The sequence below is a fragment of the Bos javanicus genome, chromosome 11, assembly GCF_032452875.1.
Source record: "Bos javanicus breed banteng chromosome 11, ARS-OSU_banteng_1.0, whole genome shotgun sequence".
In the NCBI taxonomy this organism is placed as follows: domain Eukaryota; kingdom Metazoa; phylum Chordata; class Mammalia; order Artiodactyla; family Bovidae; genus Bos; species Bos javanicus.
The window spans coordinates 26,686,287-26,708,394 of NC_083878.1; the positions used below are offsets into that span (position 1 = coordinate 26,686,287).

General features: G+C 36.6%; 1 protein-coding gene across 3 annotated transcripts in view; it reads left to right on the forward strand.

The window, feature by feature from the left end:
* The window catches only part of CAMKMT (calmodulin-lysine N-methyltransferase), a 421,278-nt gene that overhangs the window by 11,667 nt on the left and 387,503 nt on the right, over positions 1-22,108 (forward strand). For all 3 annotated transcript variants that reach the window (XM_061432238.1, XM_061432237.1, XM_061432239.1), the window contains exons 2-3: positions 3,254-3,426; positions 14,007-14,071. In XM_061432238.1, coding sequence (XP_061288222.1) covers positions 3,254-3,426; positions 14,007-14,071 — 238 coding nt within the window. The remainder of the gene's footprint in view (positions 1-3,253; positions 3,427-14,006; positions 14,072-22,108) is intronic.

The following is a 22,108-nucleotide window of genomic DNA, read 5'->3' on the forward strand; positions in this document are numbered from 1 at the left end:
TCCCCATCTATTTGCCATGAAGTGATGGGACCTGATGCCATGATCTTAGTTTTTTAAATGTTGAGTTTTAAGCCAACTTTTTCACTCTCCTCTTTCACTTTCATCAAGAGGCTCTTTAGTTCTTTGCTTTCTGCCCTAAGAGTGGTGTCATCTGCGTGTCTGAGGTTACTGATATTTCTCCCAGCAATCTTGATCCCAGCTTGTGCTTCATCCAGCCCAGCATTTCTCATGATGTACCCTGCATAGAAGTTAAATAAGCAGGGTGACAATATACAGCCTTGACCTACTCCTTTCCTATTTTGGAACCAGTCTGTTGTTCCATGTTCAGTTCTAACTGTTGCTTCTTGACCTGCATACAGATTTCGCAGGAGGCAGGTCAGGTGGTCTGGTATTCTCATCTCTTTAAGAATTTTCCACAGTTTGTTGTGATCCACACAGTCAAAGGCTTTGGCATAGTCTAAAGCAGAAGTAGGTGATTTTTTGGAACTCTGTTGCTTTTTCAGTGACCCAACGGATGTTGGCAATTTGATCTCTGGTTCCTCTGCCTTTTCTAAATCCAGCTTGAACATCTGGAAGTTCATGGTTCATGTACTGTTGAAGCCTGGCTTGGAGAATTTTGAGCATTACTTTGCTAGCATGTGAGATGAGTGCAATTCTGTGGTAGTTTGAGCATTCTTTGGCATTGCCTTTCTTTGGGATTGGAATGAAAACTGACCTTTTCCAGTCCTGTGGCCACTGCTGAGTTTTCCAAATTTGCTGGCATACTGAGTGCAGCACTTTCACAGCATCATCTTTCAGGATTTGAAATAGCTCAATTGGAATTCCATCACCTGCACTAGCTTTGTTTGTAGTGATGCTTCCTAAGGCCCACTTGATTTCACATTTCAGGATGTCTGGCTCTAGGTGAGTGATCACACCATCGTGATTATCTGGGTCATGAAGATCTTTTCTGTACAGTTCTTCTGTGTATTCTTGCCACCTCTTCTTAATATCTTCAGCTTCTTTTAGGTCCATACCATTTCTGTCCTTTATTGAGCCCATCTTTGCATGAAATTGTTCCCTTGGTGTCTCTTATTTTCTTGAAGAGATCTCTAGTCTTTCCCATTCTATTGTTTTCCTCTATTTCTTTGCATTGATTACTGAGGAAGATTTCTATAATCTTCAACTATTTTTAACTCTGGACTACTTCAATTCATTTCTAATCTCTTATTATGCAACTCTCACCAGATTATTTTGAAGTGAATCTCAGATAACTGAGGTACCATTTTCAGATAACAACTGAGATAACAGATAATCTCAGATAACATTTTTCTATAACTATTTCAGTAAGATAACATTAAAAAATGATTGCAATGCCAAATCCTATGCAGAATAATTCTTTGATGATCTGGTCAGTTTCCAAATTTTCTCCATTGTCTCCTAATTTTTTTTACAGTTTAATTTTTTTGAAAACAGGATCCAAATTAAATTCCAAATATTGTTATTATTGATATGTTTAAGTCTTTTTAATCTATTAATAAATATTCCCTTGACATGTCTCTATTCCAGCCCTTGCTGTCTATTTTAGAAGAAACTGGGTGTTTTGCAGAGTTTCCCATAACTTGAATTTTGCTAATTGCACTTGATCAATGAGTTCCTCTACCCCTGCATTTCGTATTTTCCATTAGAGATTTGATGAAACTCAGATTTGATATTTTTTGTTTTGTTTAGTTGGTCAAGATAATGGTGGTGTGAAATTTCATCAGTACACACAGGGATGTGTGGTCATTTCCTTATCATGATTACCTTGGTTCATGAATTCATGAGGGAGTTGAAAATGGTGATGTTCTGTTGTTCTTTCTTCATTTATTACTTGGGCTCTTCCATTTGGATGCTCTCAGTTATAGTTTATATAGGAAAAACATAAATATTTAATTCTTTCTCTTCAATTACTATTTTCAAAATAAATTGGTTCTTTGCATTCTTCAGTGGTCAGCAGTGAGGCATTTAAAAATTACCATTATGAACTAATGTGTTTCAGTTTAGTTACATTTATTATCTGTGTTAATATTCACAGTATCCCATCTTTGGCCAATGGACCCTTTCTCTATTGTCTCTTGAATCCTTTTGATATAACCCCTAATTCTGTAAGGCTTTCTTGTTTTCTTGTGTGCATGATGTTCCAGGCTTATCTTGTATAATTCCTGGCATTCTTCCTCAGCTTGCCTGCCTTATCTTAGTTCCTTGAATGTTTAGTTGCTCAGTCATGTCTGACTCTTTGCAACCCCATGGACTATAGCCCACTAGGCTCCTCTGTCCATGGGGATTCTCCAGGCAAGAAAGAATGCTGAGTGGGTTCCCATGCTCTCCTCCAGGGGATCTTCCCAACGCAGGGATTGAACCCATGTCTCCTGCATTGCAGACAGATTCTTTACCATCGGAACCACCAGGGAAGCATCTTGGTTCCTTAACCAGGGATTATTAAACCCATGCCCTTGGCAGTGAAAGCTGGGAGTCCCAGCCACTGGACCACTAGGGAATTCCCCTTACTTTGATTTAATAAAAATTGTCATTTAGAGACAGCAGTATATGCATTAAGTGGGTTCATTGCTGCTAGTTTGGGCATTGGTTTTAGACCTTTTCAGTGGTCAGATGTAGGTAATACATGTATAGTTTTAAAAAATAGAATACATCATTAATTTATATTATACTTCATTCACATTCAGAGCTACAGTGTTTTTGCTTAACCTCATTAATCTTAACAGCTATATTGCCTTTCTGTCTTATTTAAGAGCCCAGTTTGCAATGACACCAACAAAATTACTTATTTGGTTTATCTTAACACACACACACACACACACACACACACACACACACCGGCTCAGAATAACATACTGCTCCTGACTAGGTAGTATGCTTTGAAATTCAACTTTTACCCCCTAATTCTACAAACTGTTGAAAGTGCTGCTTGTCTTCTCAGACCTTCCTTTTGGAATTGAATGTCTCACAGGAAGAGTGGTCACAAAAGCCAGACTCTTCTCACTAGATTTACCTTGTTAGATATTAGACTGGTAGATCTTCAGTATTGTCCTTGTTCTCTGATGCCTTTGAGTAGTGTTTTAAAATGTTTTATGCATCTTTTCTAGTTGTTTTCAGTAAGACTTTGGTCTGAATTATCTGCCATTATCAGAAATGAAAGTCCCCTTACCTCCTGAACGTTGAACGTTGTATTTATATAATATTTGTGACCACAATATTTGGTTTTATTTCAAAGGTTCTGAAACAAAAACACCTGGATGACTGTCTACGACATATATCTGTAAGAAGATTTGAATCATTTAATCTGTTTTCAGTAACAGAAGTCAAAAAAAGGGAAACTGAAGAGGAAGCTGGCGCCTGGGTCCAATATACAAGCATCTTCTATCCTGAATACAGTATTTTCGTAAGGTAAACATCACTCCAGTTAAGATTTTTTTTAAAGCATTTTTCTCTTGTAAAAGAAAAACAATCTACCAAGAATCGAATTGTTCATTCTATTGAATTTGCAAGTAGTCTTTATCAGAATTTAGGTTTTATAACTTTGTGTTTGGAAATACTCCTTTAACTGGGTCTTGCTATGTTCTCAGAACTAAAGAAAAAACATTCCAAGGAATGTATTGGCATTTGGAGATAAAATTCAAATCAAAGAGTTCATTTAACTGTTCTCTCATAACATTTGATATGAAAAAAAAGCCAAGTTCTTCTTGAGCCTGAAGTGAAAACAGACTTTTTCCAAACTACTCTTTAAGTAGTAGTTATTTGAAAAATCAAGCTTTGGTATTTTTCCTATTCATGTTTTGTCACTTTCAGAAGAATCTTAAAAATAGGAGGAGAAAATTCAGCTGAAAGCAGTGATATTGTGAAAAGCATACAGACTGTTCTGGTTTTAAAAATCATTAGAAAAGAGTGGAGAGTTAAGATACCATTTTTACAGAATTAATTTTTCTCTCCCAGTTATAGTCTAGCATGTTGCAACATTACTTCAGGTGTTTGATTTTTATAAAATCTGCCTTTCTTGACAAGATTACACATTTTGAAAGGAAGGGAGAAGCACATTTACAATAATTGTAGAAAGAGCAAAAAGCATTTTAAGTGGAAATATGTCTGAATACAGTTTAGGTGAGTTTAGGAATAATTTTAAGAAAAATGTTTTCACAAAGGATGTCTATTTATAGTATATGTTTCTTGAACTATTTTAGTTTAAGATATCTAAGCTTTGAAAGATACTGTAACAGCTGAATATTTAGGATTTGGATAAAAATTGATTAGGGTGGTCAGGGAAGTACAGTTAGGGTCTGGTTTCATAATACTGCTTTACTGAAAACTCTAAATAGGGATAAAAACTTGGGGGTTTGTGTACATTCATTGTGAAATTCTAATGAGAACACCTCAATTGCCTGGCATTTGTGATGGAGGTGATTAGCTTAGTCCTTGATTAGGAAGGAAAGAAAACTGTATTAAATACTTACTGTATGCCAGGTATAGCGCCAGGTGCTTTGATGTATTCTAATTCATGTACTCCTTCCAATAAATCTGTGAAGCGGGAATGAAGATAATTAAACAATTGGAAGATAGAGTCTATAAGGATATTAAAGAGAAGGAGAAACAGTAAGGTATAAAGTTCTAAAACTTATCTTCTGCCTCCACTGTGATAAGAGGCAATAAGTGTGAACTGTGCCAAGAATAACTTCCTGACGTCTTCAAGGCCCTGGTAAGACTTAGCCAGAGAAAATGTGAACTCTTCTGTTCCTAGGAGTTTTCAAAATAAGACATTGTTTCATACTTGGAGAATACTTGGTGGAGATGACCTTAATGTAGAAGCAAGACTCTTCTCCAGCAGTGTGGCTCTTTGTGATATAACCGTTTTTGAAAGAATAAATATTTCTATGTAAATATTACACTAAATCCTATAGAAAGATTCTTTCTAGAAAGAAGACAGGTGGCTGAGCTAGAATTTTGGCACAATGGCTGCCAAGATTTTTTCTCTTTTCTCCAAACTAGCTGGTATCTCGCCACATCAGTAAACATATAGAATTCTAGAGCTGAATTATGATCTTAGAATAAAAGTATATAATCATAGCAACATTAATAATGGCTGACAGTTGAGTGCCGGGCCTCGTGACAAGCACTTTTGTGAGTGGTTTACATGTACTAGCTTATTTAATTCACACAGCATCTTATGGGTAAATGCTGTTTTTATCTTCATTTTACAGATGAGAATATAAATAAGTTGATTGAGGTCACACAGCCAGTAATTGATTGTGACCCTATTCAAACACTGGTGGTCTGGTTTCTCACCTGTACTTAAAAAAATTTTTGTTTTGAATTAATTACAGACTCTTAGGAAGTTGCAAAAGTATACGAGGAGTTCCGTGGACCCTTCCCTCAGCTATCTCCATCAGTAACATCTTATATAATGATAGTCACAGCTTGAACTTTTAACTTCTGCACATCCTGCCTCTTGTAAGTCAGTCTTGTATTAATTTTTCAGATGAAGGGATTGAGATCTGTCATACATATAATTTCACAAGCAAATCATTGCCATTGCCATCTCCAGGGGGTCTCCCTGACTCAGGAATTGAACCAAGCTCTCCTGCATTGCAGGCAGATTCTTTACCAGCTGGGCCACCAGGGAAGCGCATGTACCCTGTGAGTGTTCAGTAAATAAAAACTTGTGATGGAATGGTTTGCTTATGAAATTATATATGTGACAGATTGTCCTTATATATGTAGGGTATCATAGGTACCCCTTTAAAACTTGGCAAGATTGGCAACTGAGGCAAGTGTGGATACTGAATTTATATTTAAAAAGTACAGTTTTAATGTTAGTAATATTAACAGCAGGGGTGACTATTAAAACAGCTTTTGTTCTCTTGTGTTTTATTTTGTATTTTAGAAGGAACTTTATGTGTGTGTTGTGTTCAGTAGCTAGGTCGTGTCTGACTCTTTGCAGCCCTGTGGCCTGCAGCCTGCAGCCAGGCTTCCCTGTCCTTCACATCTCCTGGAGTTTGCTCAGATTCATATCCATTGAGTTGGTGATGCTAGCTAACCATCTCATCCTCTGCCACCCCCTTCCCCTTTTGCCTTCAATCTTTCCCAGTATCAGGATCTTTTCCAATGAGTCGGCTCTTTGAATCAGGTGGCCAAGATACTGGAGCTTCACCTTCAGCAAATCCTAAAAGATGATGCTGTTAAAAGTGCTGCACTCATTATGTTAGTAAATTTGGAAAACTCAGCAGTGGCCACAGGACTAGAAAAGGTCGGTTTTCATTCCAATCCCAAAGAAAGTGAGAGTATTGTGCCAAAGAATGTTCAAACCATTAGACAGCTGCTCTCATTTCACATGCTCATAAGGTTAGGGTCAAAATCCTTCTTCAAGCTAGGCTTCAACAGAATGTGAACCGAGAACTTCCAGGTGTACAAGCTGGATTTAGAAAAGGCAGAGGAACCAGAGATCAAAATGCCAACATTAGTTGGCTTGTCAAGAAAGCAAGGGAATTCCAAAAAAACATCTACTTCTGCTTCATTGACTATGCAAAAGCCTTTGTGTGTGTGGATCACAACAGACTGCAGAAGGAACTTTATAGCACCTTCAAAATGTGATGCAGTGTATGTAGAAAATAGTTCATTGGGTCATGTTTTCATGAAGCTTAAATCACAGATATGGGCCAATTATAATCTAATTTTCTAGGTTATTTTAAACTCCAATCATGATTATGTAGTTTGCTTGCATATACATATAATCAGAGTTTCAATAAATCAAAATGTTCCCTTTTAAAATGTTCATATTTTAATGTACAAATAATGTACAAATCTAGTTTCCTCTAACTAGTAGATGTAAGACTGAAAAAATAAAGCTTTAGCCATTTATTTTTGAAAGAGCTCCAAAGTAAGTTGCATCTAGAATCATGTTTTTTAAACCTTGTCCTTCTGAAAATCTTTGTTCTTATGCAGCCTTTGAGGACCCATTCCACTCTCTGGCTTACTTTTTCTAATTTTGGGGGACCACCTTTTTTTGTAATCAAGGTAAAAAGTAATCATTTTAACCACTTTGAATTGTGCAGTTAGTGGTTTTTAGTACATTTACAATGTTGTGGAACCATCACCACTCTCTAATTTCAAAAATTTTTCATCACCATGAAATGAAGCCCCATTCCCATTACTAGTAACTCTCCATCTTACTCCTTCCTCTTCCTCCTGGCAACCACTTACCAACTTTCTATCTATACGCTGCTGCTGCTAAGTCGCTTCAGTCATGTCCGACTCTGTGCGACCCCAGAGATGGCAGCCCACCAGGCTCCCCCGTCCCTGGGATTCTCCAGGCAAGAACACTGGAGTGGGTTGCCATTTCCTTCTCCAATGCATGAAAGGGAAAGGTGAAGGTGAAGTCGCTCAGTTGTGTCCCCTATTCTGGACATTTTATATAAGTAGAATCATATGATATATGCCCTTTTATGTTTGGCTTCTTTCACTTAACGTAATGTGTTTTGATTAATCTATGTTACAGCATATATCAATACTCCTTTCCTTTTTAATGGCTGAATAATATTCCAGTGTATGGACAATACCATATTTTTTCTATCCATTCATCAGTTGATGAACATTTGGGTAATTTCTATTTTTTGGCTATTATGAATAATGCTACTAAGAGACTTACTTGGTGATCCAGTGGTCAAGAATCTGCCTGCTAATGCAGGGAACTCAGGTTTAGTCAGGGAACTGAGAGCCCACATGATTCAGAGCAACTAAGCCCGTGTACCACAACTGATGAGCCCACGCTCTACAGCCTGTGAACCACAACTACTGAACCCATATACCCAGCTACTGAAGCCCGCATGCCTACATCCCATGCTCTGTAACAGCAGAAGCCACCACAATGAGAAGATTGCCCGCCACAACTAAAGTAGCCCTTGCTTGCCACGACTAGAGAAAGCTTACGTGCAGCAGTGAAGACCCAGCAGAGACAGAAATAAAATAAAAATTTTTTTAAAAAAGAGAGAAAAATAATGCTACTATGAACATTCATGTATACGTTTTTATGTGAATATATAATTTTTTAATTCTCTTAGGTGTGTCCTGAGGGGCAAGATTATACCTGAATATATAACTTTTTAAATCATAGGTGTTTCCTGAGGGGCAAGATTACTGGGTCATATAGTAACTCTTTGTTTAACTTTTTGAAGAATGTCCAAATTGTTTTCTGCAGTGGCTGTGCCATTTTACCTACTAGGAATATAAGAGAGTTCTAGTTTCTCCCCATGCATGCAAGCTCCTATGATTTTTCCTATATTATTATTATTTTTATTATTGCCATTCTAGTGTGAAGTGATACCTTACTGTTGTTTTGATTTGTAGTCCCCCAGTGACTAAGTATGTTTTACGTTTTTTCATGTGCTCATTGGCCATTTGTATATCTTATTTGCAGAAATGTCTCTTCAAGTCCTTTGCCCATTTTTATTAAGGTTGTTTTTCTCTGTTGTTGAATTGTGAGAGTTCTTTATATATTCTGGATACTTGAACCATATCAGATGTGTGATTTGCAAATAATTTGTCTCATCTTGTGGTTTATCTTTTCACTTTCTTGATAGTGTCCTTTGGTGTATAGAAGTTTTCAGTTTTGTTCAAGTTCAATGTATCTATTTTATTTTATTTTTTTTTTTCATTTGTTGCTTGTGTGTTATGGTGCCATATTTAGCCCTCGTTTACTTTTAACCTCTAGTTTCAATCTCTTGTACTTTTATGAGTGAAAGTTACTCAGTCATGTCTGACTCTTTGCAACCCCATGGACTGTAGCCCGCTAGGCTCCTCTGTCCATGGGATTCTCCAGGAAAGAGTACTGGAGCAGGTTGCCATTCCCTTCTCCAGGAGATCTTCCCAAATCAGGGATCGAACCCACGTCTTCTGCATTGCAGGTGGTTTCTTTACCATCTGAGCCACCAGGTAGGCTTCAAATTTTTCTCTGGTAGCTTTTTTTTTTGCTCTTCAAATAATTATTTGCCCTAGTGACTTGCTCCTTATTTCTTACTCCAAGGGCCATTCCCGGGAAAAATCAAAGGTCCTTAGTACTAGCATAGCTTTAGGTGCTTGTAAAAATGGCTGGTTGACTTTTGGAGGAAGAAACTGGCTACTGGTAAATTTTCTTTCAGCTTTATTGAGATGTAATTGACATATATTGACATATATTTATTGAGATATAATTAACATATACCATTGTGTAAATTTAGGATATATTCTGTGTTGACTTCAATCACTTATCTATTGTAGAATGATTAGCACCATACTATTAGCTAACACCCCTATCATGTCACATAATTATCATTTCTTTTTTGTGGTTAAAGACCTAGGAAGCAGTTAAAGCTTTGGAATTTAGGAGAAACATGGAGTGAACTTTTTATATCATGGCTATGTTAGCAAAAAGTTGTCATCATTATATAACATTAATTATCAGTGTAATGGAAAGATTGAAGTTTGAGAAGTTCCCTTCCTTCTTGAGAAGTTCAGAAGTTCCAGTACAGTAGATATTGGAACCTACTTGGAACCTACCAACCACATTATCCAAGCAAAACTGTTTACCTGCTTAGGTAAACAGTTGAAAGATGAAGGGTAGACAAGATCTTATAGAGTTGACACTTGAATAAAGTAGATATTATTGTTGTTGTTCAATTGCTAAGTCGTGTCTGACTCTTTGCAATCCAGTAGACTATAGTCTGCCAGACTTCTATGTCCATGGAGTTTTTCAGGGTTGCCATTTCTTTTCCCTGGGCATCTTCCTGACCCAGGTCTTGAACCTGCATCTCCTGCGTTAGCAGGTGGCTTCTGCACTCCTGAGCCACCAGGGAAGCCTGAATGAAGTAAATGATTCTGAACAAAGAACAATCCTTAGGTTTGGAGCAAAAGAAAGGGAACCTGAAATAATCAAACTGAATATTTACCACACTGTGTCCATGGTAGTTTTCTTACAGTTAGCACTAATCTGTATACCATTGAGGACAATGATTGTTGACCTTTTTCTTTCATGAGATGCCATCTTTTAGGGTTTCTCAACTTCATAGATAATTGCTTTTCTTCTTGTAAGTTTTTAGAGGTATGGGATTAGTTCTCCTGTTTCTCTATCCCTGATTCGATTTAATGTCACAGGGTTTACTTTCTGTTCTTGGCTTCAACAAATAAGGATTCTTGGCTTTATGTTCTTGGCTTTCAGGAAGATGAGTTTTGTGTCACTTTCTGTTTTGAATACTGCCTTTAACTTTTAAACATGTATTTTACCTTAATTATTCCAGTTTCTGCTGTTTAGAAATATTTAACTTGTTACAAAATATATGTACCTTTTTTTACTCTTGTCTCAGATTTCTTTTCAAATGCTTATTTCATCCTGATGGAGAGGGAGAGACAAAGTGCATGAGAGAATCTCTTTATTAAAACTAGACCATAAAGCAATTGCTGTTTTAGGTATTTATCCTAAGGAAATAATCAGAAAAGATCTCAATGCTATTTCTATAAGGACGTTTGTTGAAGTAATATGCATAAAGTGTAATAGTGGGCATAGTCTAAAAATCCAACATAAGATGTTGGTTCAACAAATTGTGGTGCAATTATTTACTGGACTACTTGGCAGCCATTAAAATCATGTTGCAGGAGAATATTTAATAATGTGAGAAACTTTATAATATGTTAAGTGAAAAAAGTACAAATTGCAAAATTGTATGGACAATGTGCTCTGCTATTTAATGACAGGTCTGTGAACGTAGCATAAAATTTGAAGGCTATATACCAAACTATTAACTGTAGTTACCTCTGCATGATAGGATTATGGGCAGTTTTTCCTTGAGGAAGCTATATATTGCTTTGGTCTTCAGGAAAAAAAAAGTTTTGAGCTCTATACTGTATTGCTGGTCATTTTAATAGCTTCATCTTGTGTTTCAGATGTTAAATGCTTTGTTCTTTCTCTTCTGACATGTGTGCTATGGTTTTTTCCAGGTTACCGTAAATAACCTCTTCTAGAATCTTGCATCCACAGAGAAGATTCAGAATCTTCATACCAGTAATGAAAGTTGGATTTGTGGTTGATAGCTTCATTGCTTTAGGTTATGATACTGTTGAGGCCAATAGTAATGGCAGATAACTTTCTGCATTCTCCCTTCATCACTCTTTGAAAGAACTAGGTCTCTGCGATAGAAATAAAAAGTTCTTCTGAGAAGGGTATTGCAGTTGACATGTATTTTCTTACTGTATCTATTAGCTCTCTAGGGCTCCCAGAACAAAACACTGCAGTTTGGATGGCTTTAACAGCAAGTTTGTTTGCTCACAGTTTGGAGTCTGGGAGCCTTAGATCTAGGTGTTGCAGGCTTGGTTTCATCCAAGGCCTCCTTGACGTGTATGGGGCTGCGCTCTTGCTGCCTCTTCCGTGGTTGTCTTTCTGTGCACAGGCCTTGTCGTCTGTGTGTGTGCTAATCTCCTTTTTGTGTAAGGACAATAGTCGTTTTGCATTACGGCCCACCCTAATGACCCAATTTTAACCTGATTACCTCTTTGAAGGCCCTTCTGAGGGATGGGGGCTGGTTAGGGCTTCAGCATATGAATTTGGAGGGGGCACAGTTCAGTCCGTAACAATGTGCATCATTCATGATAAGTTTTTGTGACAAAGTAAGAGTCTGACACGACTGAGCAACTTCACTTTCATCTTTTACTTTCATGCATTGGAGAAAGAAATGGCAACCCACTCCAGTGTTCTTGCCTGGAGAATCCCAGGGACGGGGGAGCCTGGTGGGCTGCCATCTCTGGGGTCGCACAGAGTGGACATGACTGAAGCGACTTAGCAGCAGCAGCAGCAGTGTTGATAAAGTAAATTTTATTGTGAATTATTAATGCTTATTGTAAACTATTCAGTTCAGTCGCACAGTTGTGTCCGACTCTGCGACCCCATGAATCACAGCACGCCAGGCCTCCCTGTCCATCACCAACTCCCGGAGTTCACTCAAACTCATGTCCATCAAGTCGGTGATGCCATCCAGCCATCTCATCCTCTGTCATCCCCTTCTCCTCCTGCCCCCAATCCCTCCCAGCATCAGAGTTTTTTCCAATGAGTCAACTCTTCGCATGAGGTGGCCAAAGTACTGGAGTTTCAGCTTTAGCATCATTCCTTCCAAAGAAATCCCAGGGCTGATCTCCTTCAGAATGGACTGGTTGGATCTCCTTGCAGTCCAAGGGACTCTCAAGAGTCTTCTCCAACACCACAGTTCAAAAGCATCAATTCTTCGGCACTCAGCTTTCTTCACAGTCCAACTCTCACATCCATACATGACCACTGGAAAAACCATAGCCTTGACTGGACAGACCTTGTTGGCAAAGTAATGTCTCTGCTTTTCAATATGCTATCTAGGTTGGTCATAACTTTTCTTCCAAGGAGTAAGTGTCTTTTAATTTCATTGCTGCAATCACCATCTGCAGTGATTTTGGAGCCCCCCAAAATAAAGTCTGACACTGTTTCCACTGTTTCCTCATCTATTTCCCATGAAGTGATGGGACCAGATGCCATAATCTTTCTTAGTTTTGTGAAGGTTGAGCTTTAAGCCAACTTTTTCACTCTCTTCTTTCACTTTCATCAAGAGGTTTTTTAGTTCCTCTTCACTTTCTGCCATAAGGGTGGTGTCATCTGCATATCTGAGGTTATTGATATTTCTCCCGGCAATGTTGATTCCAGCTTGTGCTTCTTCCAGCTCAGCATTTCTCATGATGTACTCTGCATATAAGTTAAATAAGCAGGGTGACAATATACAGCCTTGACGTACTCCTTTTCCTATTTGGAGCAGTCTGTTGTTCCATGTCCAGTTCTAACAGTTGCTTCCTGACCTGCATACAGGTTTCTCAAGAGGCAGGTCAGGTGGTCTGATATTCCCATCTCTTTCAGAATTTTCCGCCGTTTATTGTGATCCACACGGTCAAAGGCTTTGCCATCCTAAAGAACTACAGCTGTAAGTTATATAAGGGAGCATGTAGAAGATTGTAGATGTATTAGCAACAACTTTTTTTAATCACCACTGGAAAAGTAACTCAGACTCTATGACCTGTTGACAGTTGGGTTCATTTGTTTATGAAGAATAGTATCTTTTATAACTATTAGTAAAATAGCAGTTATCAAATATTTAAAGGGCCATCAAGTGAAGAGAGATGAAAAGGAACAGAATTAAGATCAGTGGGCAAGATACAAAACATTTGCCCCCTGGCACATAGAACTCCCCATAAATGGAATGTGCAGACTTGAAAGTTGGTTAGTTCTTTGTGACTATAGTTCTGAATTTGTTGGGCCATTAAAGAGGAAATTATGTGTTATGGAGTGTGGTTATGGAGGTCAATTACTTATTTTTAGATTCTCGAAGTGTGGAGTTTTGTTATCTCTAAAAAGATAAATAATTTATCTCACACTTATATAATTAAAATAATAAAATAATTATTAGTACTTTAAAATGTAGATTAATCATCAAGAAATGCCATTGCATTAAATATCCCAAAGACTAGTCTGTTCTTTTCCTTCTCCCTCTAGTGGGCAGCTGGAGAAGGAAATGGCAACCCACTCCAGTACTCTTGCCTGGAAAATCCCACGGATGGAGGAGCCTGGTAGGCTACAGTCTATGGGGTTGAGGAGAGTTGGACACAACTGAGTGACTTCACTTTCCCTTTTCACTTTCATGCATTGGAGAAGGAAATGACACCCGACTCCGGTGTTCTTGCCTGGAGAATCGCAGGGATGGGAGAGCCTGGTGGGCTGCCATCTATGGGGTCGCATAGAGTCAGACTTCTGAAGCGACTTAGCAGCAGCAGCAGCAGCAGCAGCAGCAGCAGCAGCAGCTAGTGGGCAGAAATACTTTAAAAGCACAACATGGAAAGGTTTGTTAGTATTCAGTATGTCACAATGCATAGTCTCAGCTTTAAATAATTAATAAATGTTAATATGTCAGAGTCATTAAAGAAAATGCTTTATTCTTTTCTAGGCATAATAGTGGATCTCTGAATGTTGAAGATGTTCTTACCAGCTTTGACAATACAGGAAATGTCTGTAAGTTATATACTTACTTTATAGAAATAATTTTAGTGTTTTAAAAGTCAATTTTTAATCATTTTTTTTTCAGTGTTTATTGACTAGCGTATGTATGTGGGTGTATCATAGAAACTCCTGCTGTTTTTAGCTGCATAATAAGCCTCATGTAAGATGCACCTACTAAGTGGGATAAGGCTGTGTTTATACTTGGCAGTTTTGTGTGTGTACGACCCACATGCATTTGAATCTTGGTTCTGAAATTAATCTTGAGCAATTTATATTGTCTCCAGGGCCTCATTCTTTTTCATCTCTTAGAACTGAATATAATGTATATAAAGTGTGTAATGTACTACATTCCTCATAGTTTATACTCAGTAAATGAAATTTTTTATTATTACCTGTGGTGAGTACCTCTAAAGCGTTTAAGTTTTTTCTAATAATGAAGATAATATTATTGAGGATTATTCTGATGTGGTAAAATAAACTATTTTGATTGAACTAAGTAGGACAGAAGGAACCCTGGATTCTCTAGTACTATCCCATTTTGACCTTTTCAATTAATCAGTCCGACAGAGGGGCTGTCTCTCCCTTCTTTGCTGTGTTTCAGGTATGTGCATTTCCACTTCTTGCTCTCTTTCACTGGAGAATAAACCCAGAACATTTTTCCTTGCTGCTAATATACTTTAATAGAATATTTTTGTTTTATTCATTATTATAATATTATAGAATATATTATCTTTTGATCTAAGCCTTTAATTACATCATGATGGATTTCTCCACTGAGAAAATAATTTAATCATAATGTCATACAATGATAGAAATCAAACAAGAATCTCTTTATATCATGATATTAAATAATATACCATGATAGAAGCTGTGTACTTCTTTCTGTGTGCTGCATAGGCTATTTTCCTTAAGATAGTGGATTATCAGTGAAATATGACCATTTTAAATGTAAAAATTATCTTCAAGTGCTTTTCTTCTCAAAAGAAATTTTATAACTGTAACCACTTATTGTATGAACTAAAATAACATACTCAGCAAGAAGTACTCATTTTAGATCAGCATAGAATAATGTCCAGCAATACTCAGGCAATAATCTTGTTCTTATGCCCACATAATGGCAAGCTTTTGATTGCCGAGAAAAATATTTATGTATTTTGTCACTAAGAAGTCTAAATATCCTAAAATATTTAAAATAATGTAATTTTATTTTTTGTGGACAGTGATAGGCATACCTTTTAGTTTTTATATGCTGATGCTGGCTGAGTTCTTTCCTAATATTTTTACTGGGGGTTGGGGCAAGGTCTGGGTTCGGTTCAGTTCAGTTCAGTCGCTCAGTCGTGTCCGACTCTTTGCAACCCTCCAACTCTTTGCTCCTTGGACCGCAGCACTCCAAGCCTTCCTGTCCTTCACCAACTCCTGGAGCCTACCCAAACTCATGTCCACTGAGTCGGTGATCCCATCCAACCATCTCATCTGTCATCCCCTTCTCCTCCTGCCCTTAATCTTTCCCAGCATCAGGGTCTTTTCAGATGAGTCAGCTCTTCACATCAGGTGGCCAAAGCATTGGAGCTTCAACATCAGTCCTTCCAATGAACACCCAGGACTGGTCTCCTTTAGGATGGACTGGTTGGGTCTTGGTAAGGAATGCTAGTGGTAGTTGAGACGTTCTCCTTTAGTTCTTTGATAATGTAGATATCATTAAGTCGGGCTTTGCTGTGCTTAGTCGCTCAGTTGTGTCCAACTCTTTGTGACTCTATGGACTGTAGCTTGCCAGGCTTCTCTGTCTACGGGAATTCTTCAGGCAAGAATACTGGAGTGGGTTGCCATGCCCTCCTCCAGGGCATCTTCCCAGCCCAGGGATCGAACCCAGGTCTCTAGCATTGCAGGCGGATTCTTTCCCATCTGAACCACCAGGGAAGCAGGTCAGACTTATGCATGTGTAATTTAGGAACATCATCCTAAAATGCTATATATGAATTAAAAAATTTTTTTGTTTTTTGGCCATGCCACATGACATGCAGGATCTTGTGGAACCCACACTTTTCTGTAGCAGAAGTGCAGTCTTAACCACTGGACTGCCAGGAAGTCCTGAATATGGATTTTTGGTTTGGTAATGTGAAAATCAAGTATTGTTCCCAGTGGCTCAGTATGAAATAGGGCCACTAGCTGGCAGCATTATGTAAAAAAAATTTTTTTTCCTTAAGGTCTAAGCTATTATTTTGTATATGAATAATATATATATACTTCTCAAACATTTTTTCCCATCAACTTGTCTGCACCTACCCTCCTCCTCAAGTTGTTGTTGCGTTGACAAATGGAGATATTGTATGGTTATGTTTTTTTTTTTTGTTTCCACTGCTGGTCATTGTTTGGTAGAAAGACTTGAGTCTTTGGAATTAGAACCACCTAGTTTCTTGGTTCTGAAATTAATCTCAAGCCATTTTATATTATCTCCAGGAGCCTCAGTTTTTTTCATCTCTTAGAACTGGATATAATGTATTGAAGTGTATAACATACTACATCCCTCATAGCTGATACTCAGTAAATGAATCTGTTGTTACAGTGATGAGTACCTATAAAGCTTTGCAGTTTTTTTCTAATAATGAAGATAGTATTATCAAGGATTATCTTGATGTTGTAAAAGTAAAGTATTTTGATTGAACAAGGTGGGAAAATAGATCAAATTACAGAAACAGTAATTTACTAAAATGTTTTGTCATAAATATGGTCTTAAAAACCTGAATGTATAGCCTAAGTAATAATTCAGTAACTTCTAAGTAATAGAAGAGGTGATAAGAATAAAGCTTATTAAAACATGTTTTGTAGTATTTATATTACTCTTTAAGAAAAATCTATAATGATATTTCAACTTAATGTAAAATTGGTAAAGTCCTGTTAAAGTTAAGTCTTGATTATAACTTTCATATAATTTTTGTCAAGGCTTAAAGTGATCAAGTTTTGAAAAAGTGATTTTTCACTTGATGTCTCAAATATTTGATTGTACTGTAGTGGTGACATTAGGGGCTTCCCAGGTGACTCAGCGCTAAAGAATCTGCCTGCTAATGCAGGAGACAGAGGAGACATGGATTCAGTCCCTGGGATTGGGAAGATTCCCTGGTAGGAAATGGTAACTGACTCCAGTTTTCTTGCCTGGAACATTCCACGGACATAACAGCCTGGTGGGCTACAATCCACGGTGTCGCAGAGTTGGACACCACTGAGCAGGCACAATGACATTAGACTGAGTTTGTGACAGGAAGGCCCAGCAGAGGGTGCTACGATCACAAGTCTATCTCAGCTCAATATAATTGGACTAAATAACTTGAATAGTAAGCCTAAGCTTTCATCACGTAAACAAGAAAAATGTATGTTTAAACGTTTATCTCTGATTTATTTCTTACATATTTAATATATTCAGCAATTCACTAATAAATAGATTTTCTTAACTGATGTGTTTAGTTCATTTTTTAACTGTAAGTATCAGTTTAATTTTCATACTTCTAGCTTTAAATACAGGAATACTTTTGGTCTTGTTTCTATACAGAAAAAACAGTTCCTAAATCATGCTGAAGATGAGGAAAAAACGTTTTTAATATGATACCAGGAGAGAACCAGTAGGTGGAATTATCCATTTATTCAGGAATTAGTTTCTGGGTTAACATAACTTCCTGATAATAAAAAAAATAATTTAATTAAAGTACTTTATAGTTAACAACCCCCTGTACATGTTTATACAAAACATACATATGAGAATATATATAAAATATATTTGTGTTTACTGGAACCATTAATCTCAATTTCCAGTTAACTTCAAAAACAAGTAATGCTTTTATTCATTATAAATTTTCAAAGAGGAGAGGATCAGTCTTACTGCTTGAAGTTGTTTGTGCTTTCATCAAAAAGATTTGGAAAAATCTTTAATTTTGGAAAATAAATGAAACCTCTAGATATTTTCTTATTTGGTGATATATTAGAAAAGAAAATATTCCTTATGTTTGCCTCTATTATTTTAAATGTATGACTTGCAAAGTGTTTTATGTTGTTGAGATATCCTTTCAGTATTTGCATTCCTTTGAATGTTGTAGGGAGAAATTAAAATGAACCTCACACAGTCTTTTCTGCATAATAATTCATTGCTCTATAGGATACTACCCCAGTCTTATTTTTATATACTTATATTTGCTGTTGTGAAAAACAAATTATTTTGAAAGTCAAACTTCTTTTTTGCTTACCTCTAACTAGGGATAGGTGTTCATATTTCGTCTTTGGAGTCTGGTACTTGAGAACATAACTTCTTTTTAAAGTATCAAAGCTACTTTGTGGAAAGATCGTGTCTGCTATTGATTCATTGTGCCTGGAAAGAGGATGCCATCAAGCTCCCTAGGGATAAGTATAGGATGCATCCTTCACTTCAGAGGAGGTGCTGGCTTCTTTTGTGTTTCATGTAACATGTCACGCAGATACTTTGGGTCACAAGAGAGTACTCTGTGGCAGATCTCTGGCTTCTGTTTTCTCTGCAGGCTGAGCCTCCTTTCCAGCCAGTCCCTGACCTCCAATCATCATGCCGTATCTCTTCTGAAAGCACTTTCTCTTTCTCCACCTCATCTCTTTCCTCCACTGAAATGATTTTTAAAAAAAAAATGATTCTCTTCAGCCCTTAATCCAAATTTTACTGCATAGTATATAGTACGACTGTTTGCTACTTGGTGAGGGGAACATAATTGCTTCATTTGAACTGTTTTTTTTTAATCACGTTGTCCTTTTGACAGCATGGACAAATGATTAATACTTCTCATATAATTTATTGATACAATATATACAATATAATGTGTATAAGCCATTAAAGGGTTTGGAAGTCAATGGTTACTGTATATTATTGCAATAATCTCCTGTGAATCAGGAGTCCTGGCTAGCACAACAGTGCTACTTAAATCTGAGAAATATATTGGTAACATTCCTTCTGCTATTCTTTGAAATAATTTTTTTTCTCCTCGCTGAGCTACACAACAGGACTTTGTGATGGTTGATGTCTCATGACATCAACCTAGAGAAATTTATAGACTTTCTACCTTGTATACTCTTTCATGTGAAAATGGTGATTTTTTTTCTCCCCAACAAATCCTGGGTCTAACCTGGACTTTTAATGCACACAGCTGCAGTCTCCTGCTTCTTGGTTCTTTCTAGGGGTCTCATAGTGGGACCTGTTTTGTGATGTATCCAAAACTCATCTATTTTGGGTTAGTAATTAAGCAAATATTCTTGTTGAAATACAAAATGTTTTCAATTTCTACCTATATTTGGGAGACCAAAGTTGACTGTCTCTTAGGAAATACAATCCAAATTTTTAGTTTTTCTTTTTCATTTTTATTGTGTTATGTAGTTAAGGTCTGTAATATTGGTGGAATTATTTCAGCTTCAGGAGTGTCAGATTGGATTTAAAGTTTTTCCTCATTCAAATAAAGGCATATTGTGTTTATATCTATGTATGTAGACATATATACATTTATGTAAGTGTATGTATATATTCTTGGTAAGAGTATGTGATTAAAAAATGAGAACTTTGGTCTTTTGTGGGTAATTGCTCTATTTTTAATGTAGTGGGGTCATGGAAGCATTCTGGAATATGAAGCTGAGGTTTTAGCTCTGCCAGTTACTTGCTGTGTGATTATAGGCAAGTTTTTAAACAGATCTTAACTGTTTACAATTGAATAAGAAACAATAACTACCTTTTAGTGTAGTAAACATAATATTAGGTAATGTGAAAATACTGTGTAAACTGTAGGTAATGTTTCTATTAGTATTTTGTTGTTAATACTAATATCATGTCTCATTTATTCTAAGACCTTTTTAATATCTTTGACATTGGAAAATAACACAAAATAGGAAATATTTTTGTGTTTTAATGTTTTACGTTATTTTGTACATGAAAACATAGTGCAAAGTCACATTATGAAAAGTATGATATTACTGCAGAAATACATATGTAAGTCAGTGTTTTAGAAAAGAAACTTCAGAAAGACAAAAATACATGTGATTTATTATGTGATAAAGATGGAATTTCAGTGGGAGTGGAAAGGATGAATTCTTCAATAAATAGTATTGTCTAGGAATTTAGAAAAAAATAACAAATCAAATCACTTGCTTTATACTATGTAATTACCAAAGTTAATTTAAGATAGTTAAATATTTAATTAACAAATTCTAACACTTCTAGATATTTCAGATGAATACTTTTAAGATATTGAAATAAGTAAGGCCTTTCTAAGTGTGACCCCAGTCCTATGAATTTAAAAATAGATTGACTAAATAAAGATTTAAAGTCACTTTATTCAAAAAGTAGCAAAAAAGTTGAAAGAGAAATGACAAACTGGTAATTATTATTTATGACATATACGTGGACAAAGATGTATTCTCTTTATTGTGTGAAGAGTCCCCACAAAGAAATAGCAAAAGCAGGCTGTAGATCTATAAGAAAAAGACAAAGCATAGTGAAAATTAGAAAAAAGTAATTCACAAAAACAATGCCAATGCTCTATAAAGACATCAAATGATTATTTTACTAGTAAAGAAGTAATGAAATGCAATTAAAACAGTGAGAATTATCATCAAATTGGCGAAGATGAGCAACGATAAACAATAATCAGTGAATTGCAGGTACGTCTGCATTCTCATCTACCATTGGTGGGAGGGTACATTGATTCTACTTTTCTAGAGGCAGTCCGGCGATATCTTTCATAATTTTTAGTACCCATATCATCTGATTAATAATTCTTTTTCTAAGAAATAATGCAGCCAAAATGTAAAGGTGGAATGTAAAGGAATTCATTATAGTACAGTGAATAACTGGAAAAAACAAACTTTAATTTTAGATGGCTGGTTAATTATGGATATTTCATGAAATGGAATATTTTATAGCTGTACAAGGCTTTAAAGGATATTGGGTTAAAAAATTACTACAGGGAATATGATTCTATTTCTGTGAAGTACATAGCTACTAATGAAGTAGCTATGTGGATGCATAGTTGTTGTTGTTCAGTCGCTAAGTCATGTCCAGACAAAGCGTGGTCCGCTGCAGAAGGGAATGGCAGACCACTCCAGCATTCTTGCCCTGAGAACCCCATGAGCAGTATGAAAAGGTGTATGCATAGAACTGTGTCTAAATGTTCACAGTGTTTTGTTGGGGTATTGGAGTTATGGATGGTTATCACATTCTTCTTTATACTTTTCAACATTTGATTTTTTTTTATTGTATTAGGCTTCTATTAGGCAGTGTCATTTTTATTTTGAAAAAAGTGAATACTCTTTAATTTCCAAATTGAGTGATAATTTTGTTTTTTTTTTAACTGAAAGCTGTGATAAAATCTCAAATTGCTTAGGACAATACTGTGGGAAAAATGAGCAATTAATTTTACTACTGAAAAAATATAAAGTAGTTTATTTTTAAACAGTGCTTTTGTCCAAGGAACTCACATCACTGTTAGATATTAATCTGTTAATTCCCCCAATACACTTGAAAGAAGTCAAAGATCAAATCATTCTAGGCCTATATTAGGTTGTGGGAGTATAAAGAAGTTAAAAACTCAGTCAATGGAAGAAAATTGAGCTTGAGCATAGGTAATTTATAAGTTCTGTTGAAAAATAAATTTTAAGGTTCAGTTAGCAGGCATAGGTAATGGTCAGCAGCCCTGAGACTATAAGGATCCCATGGAGAAGGGAAAGCTAACCACTCCAGTATTCTTGCTTGGAAAATCCCATGGAAAGAGTAGCCTGGCAGGCTATAGTCCGTTGGGTTGCAAAAGAGTCAGACACATCTGAGCAACCAACAATTGAGACTGTTGGAGGCCCCGGTGAGAGTGGGGAGCTGGTGATAGTATGCAACACTGGTCTGGATTTGGCTCATAGGCCATCTTGAGAATTGCAGTGTGTGTGTGTGTGTGTAGCCTTTATTAGAAAGACTTCTAGAGGGTAGTTAGAAAAGATTTCCAGGGGTAGGTTAGGTCTCTAGATGGTAGTTTTCTGAGCTATATGTTTCCAGTTGTCCGACTTTCT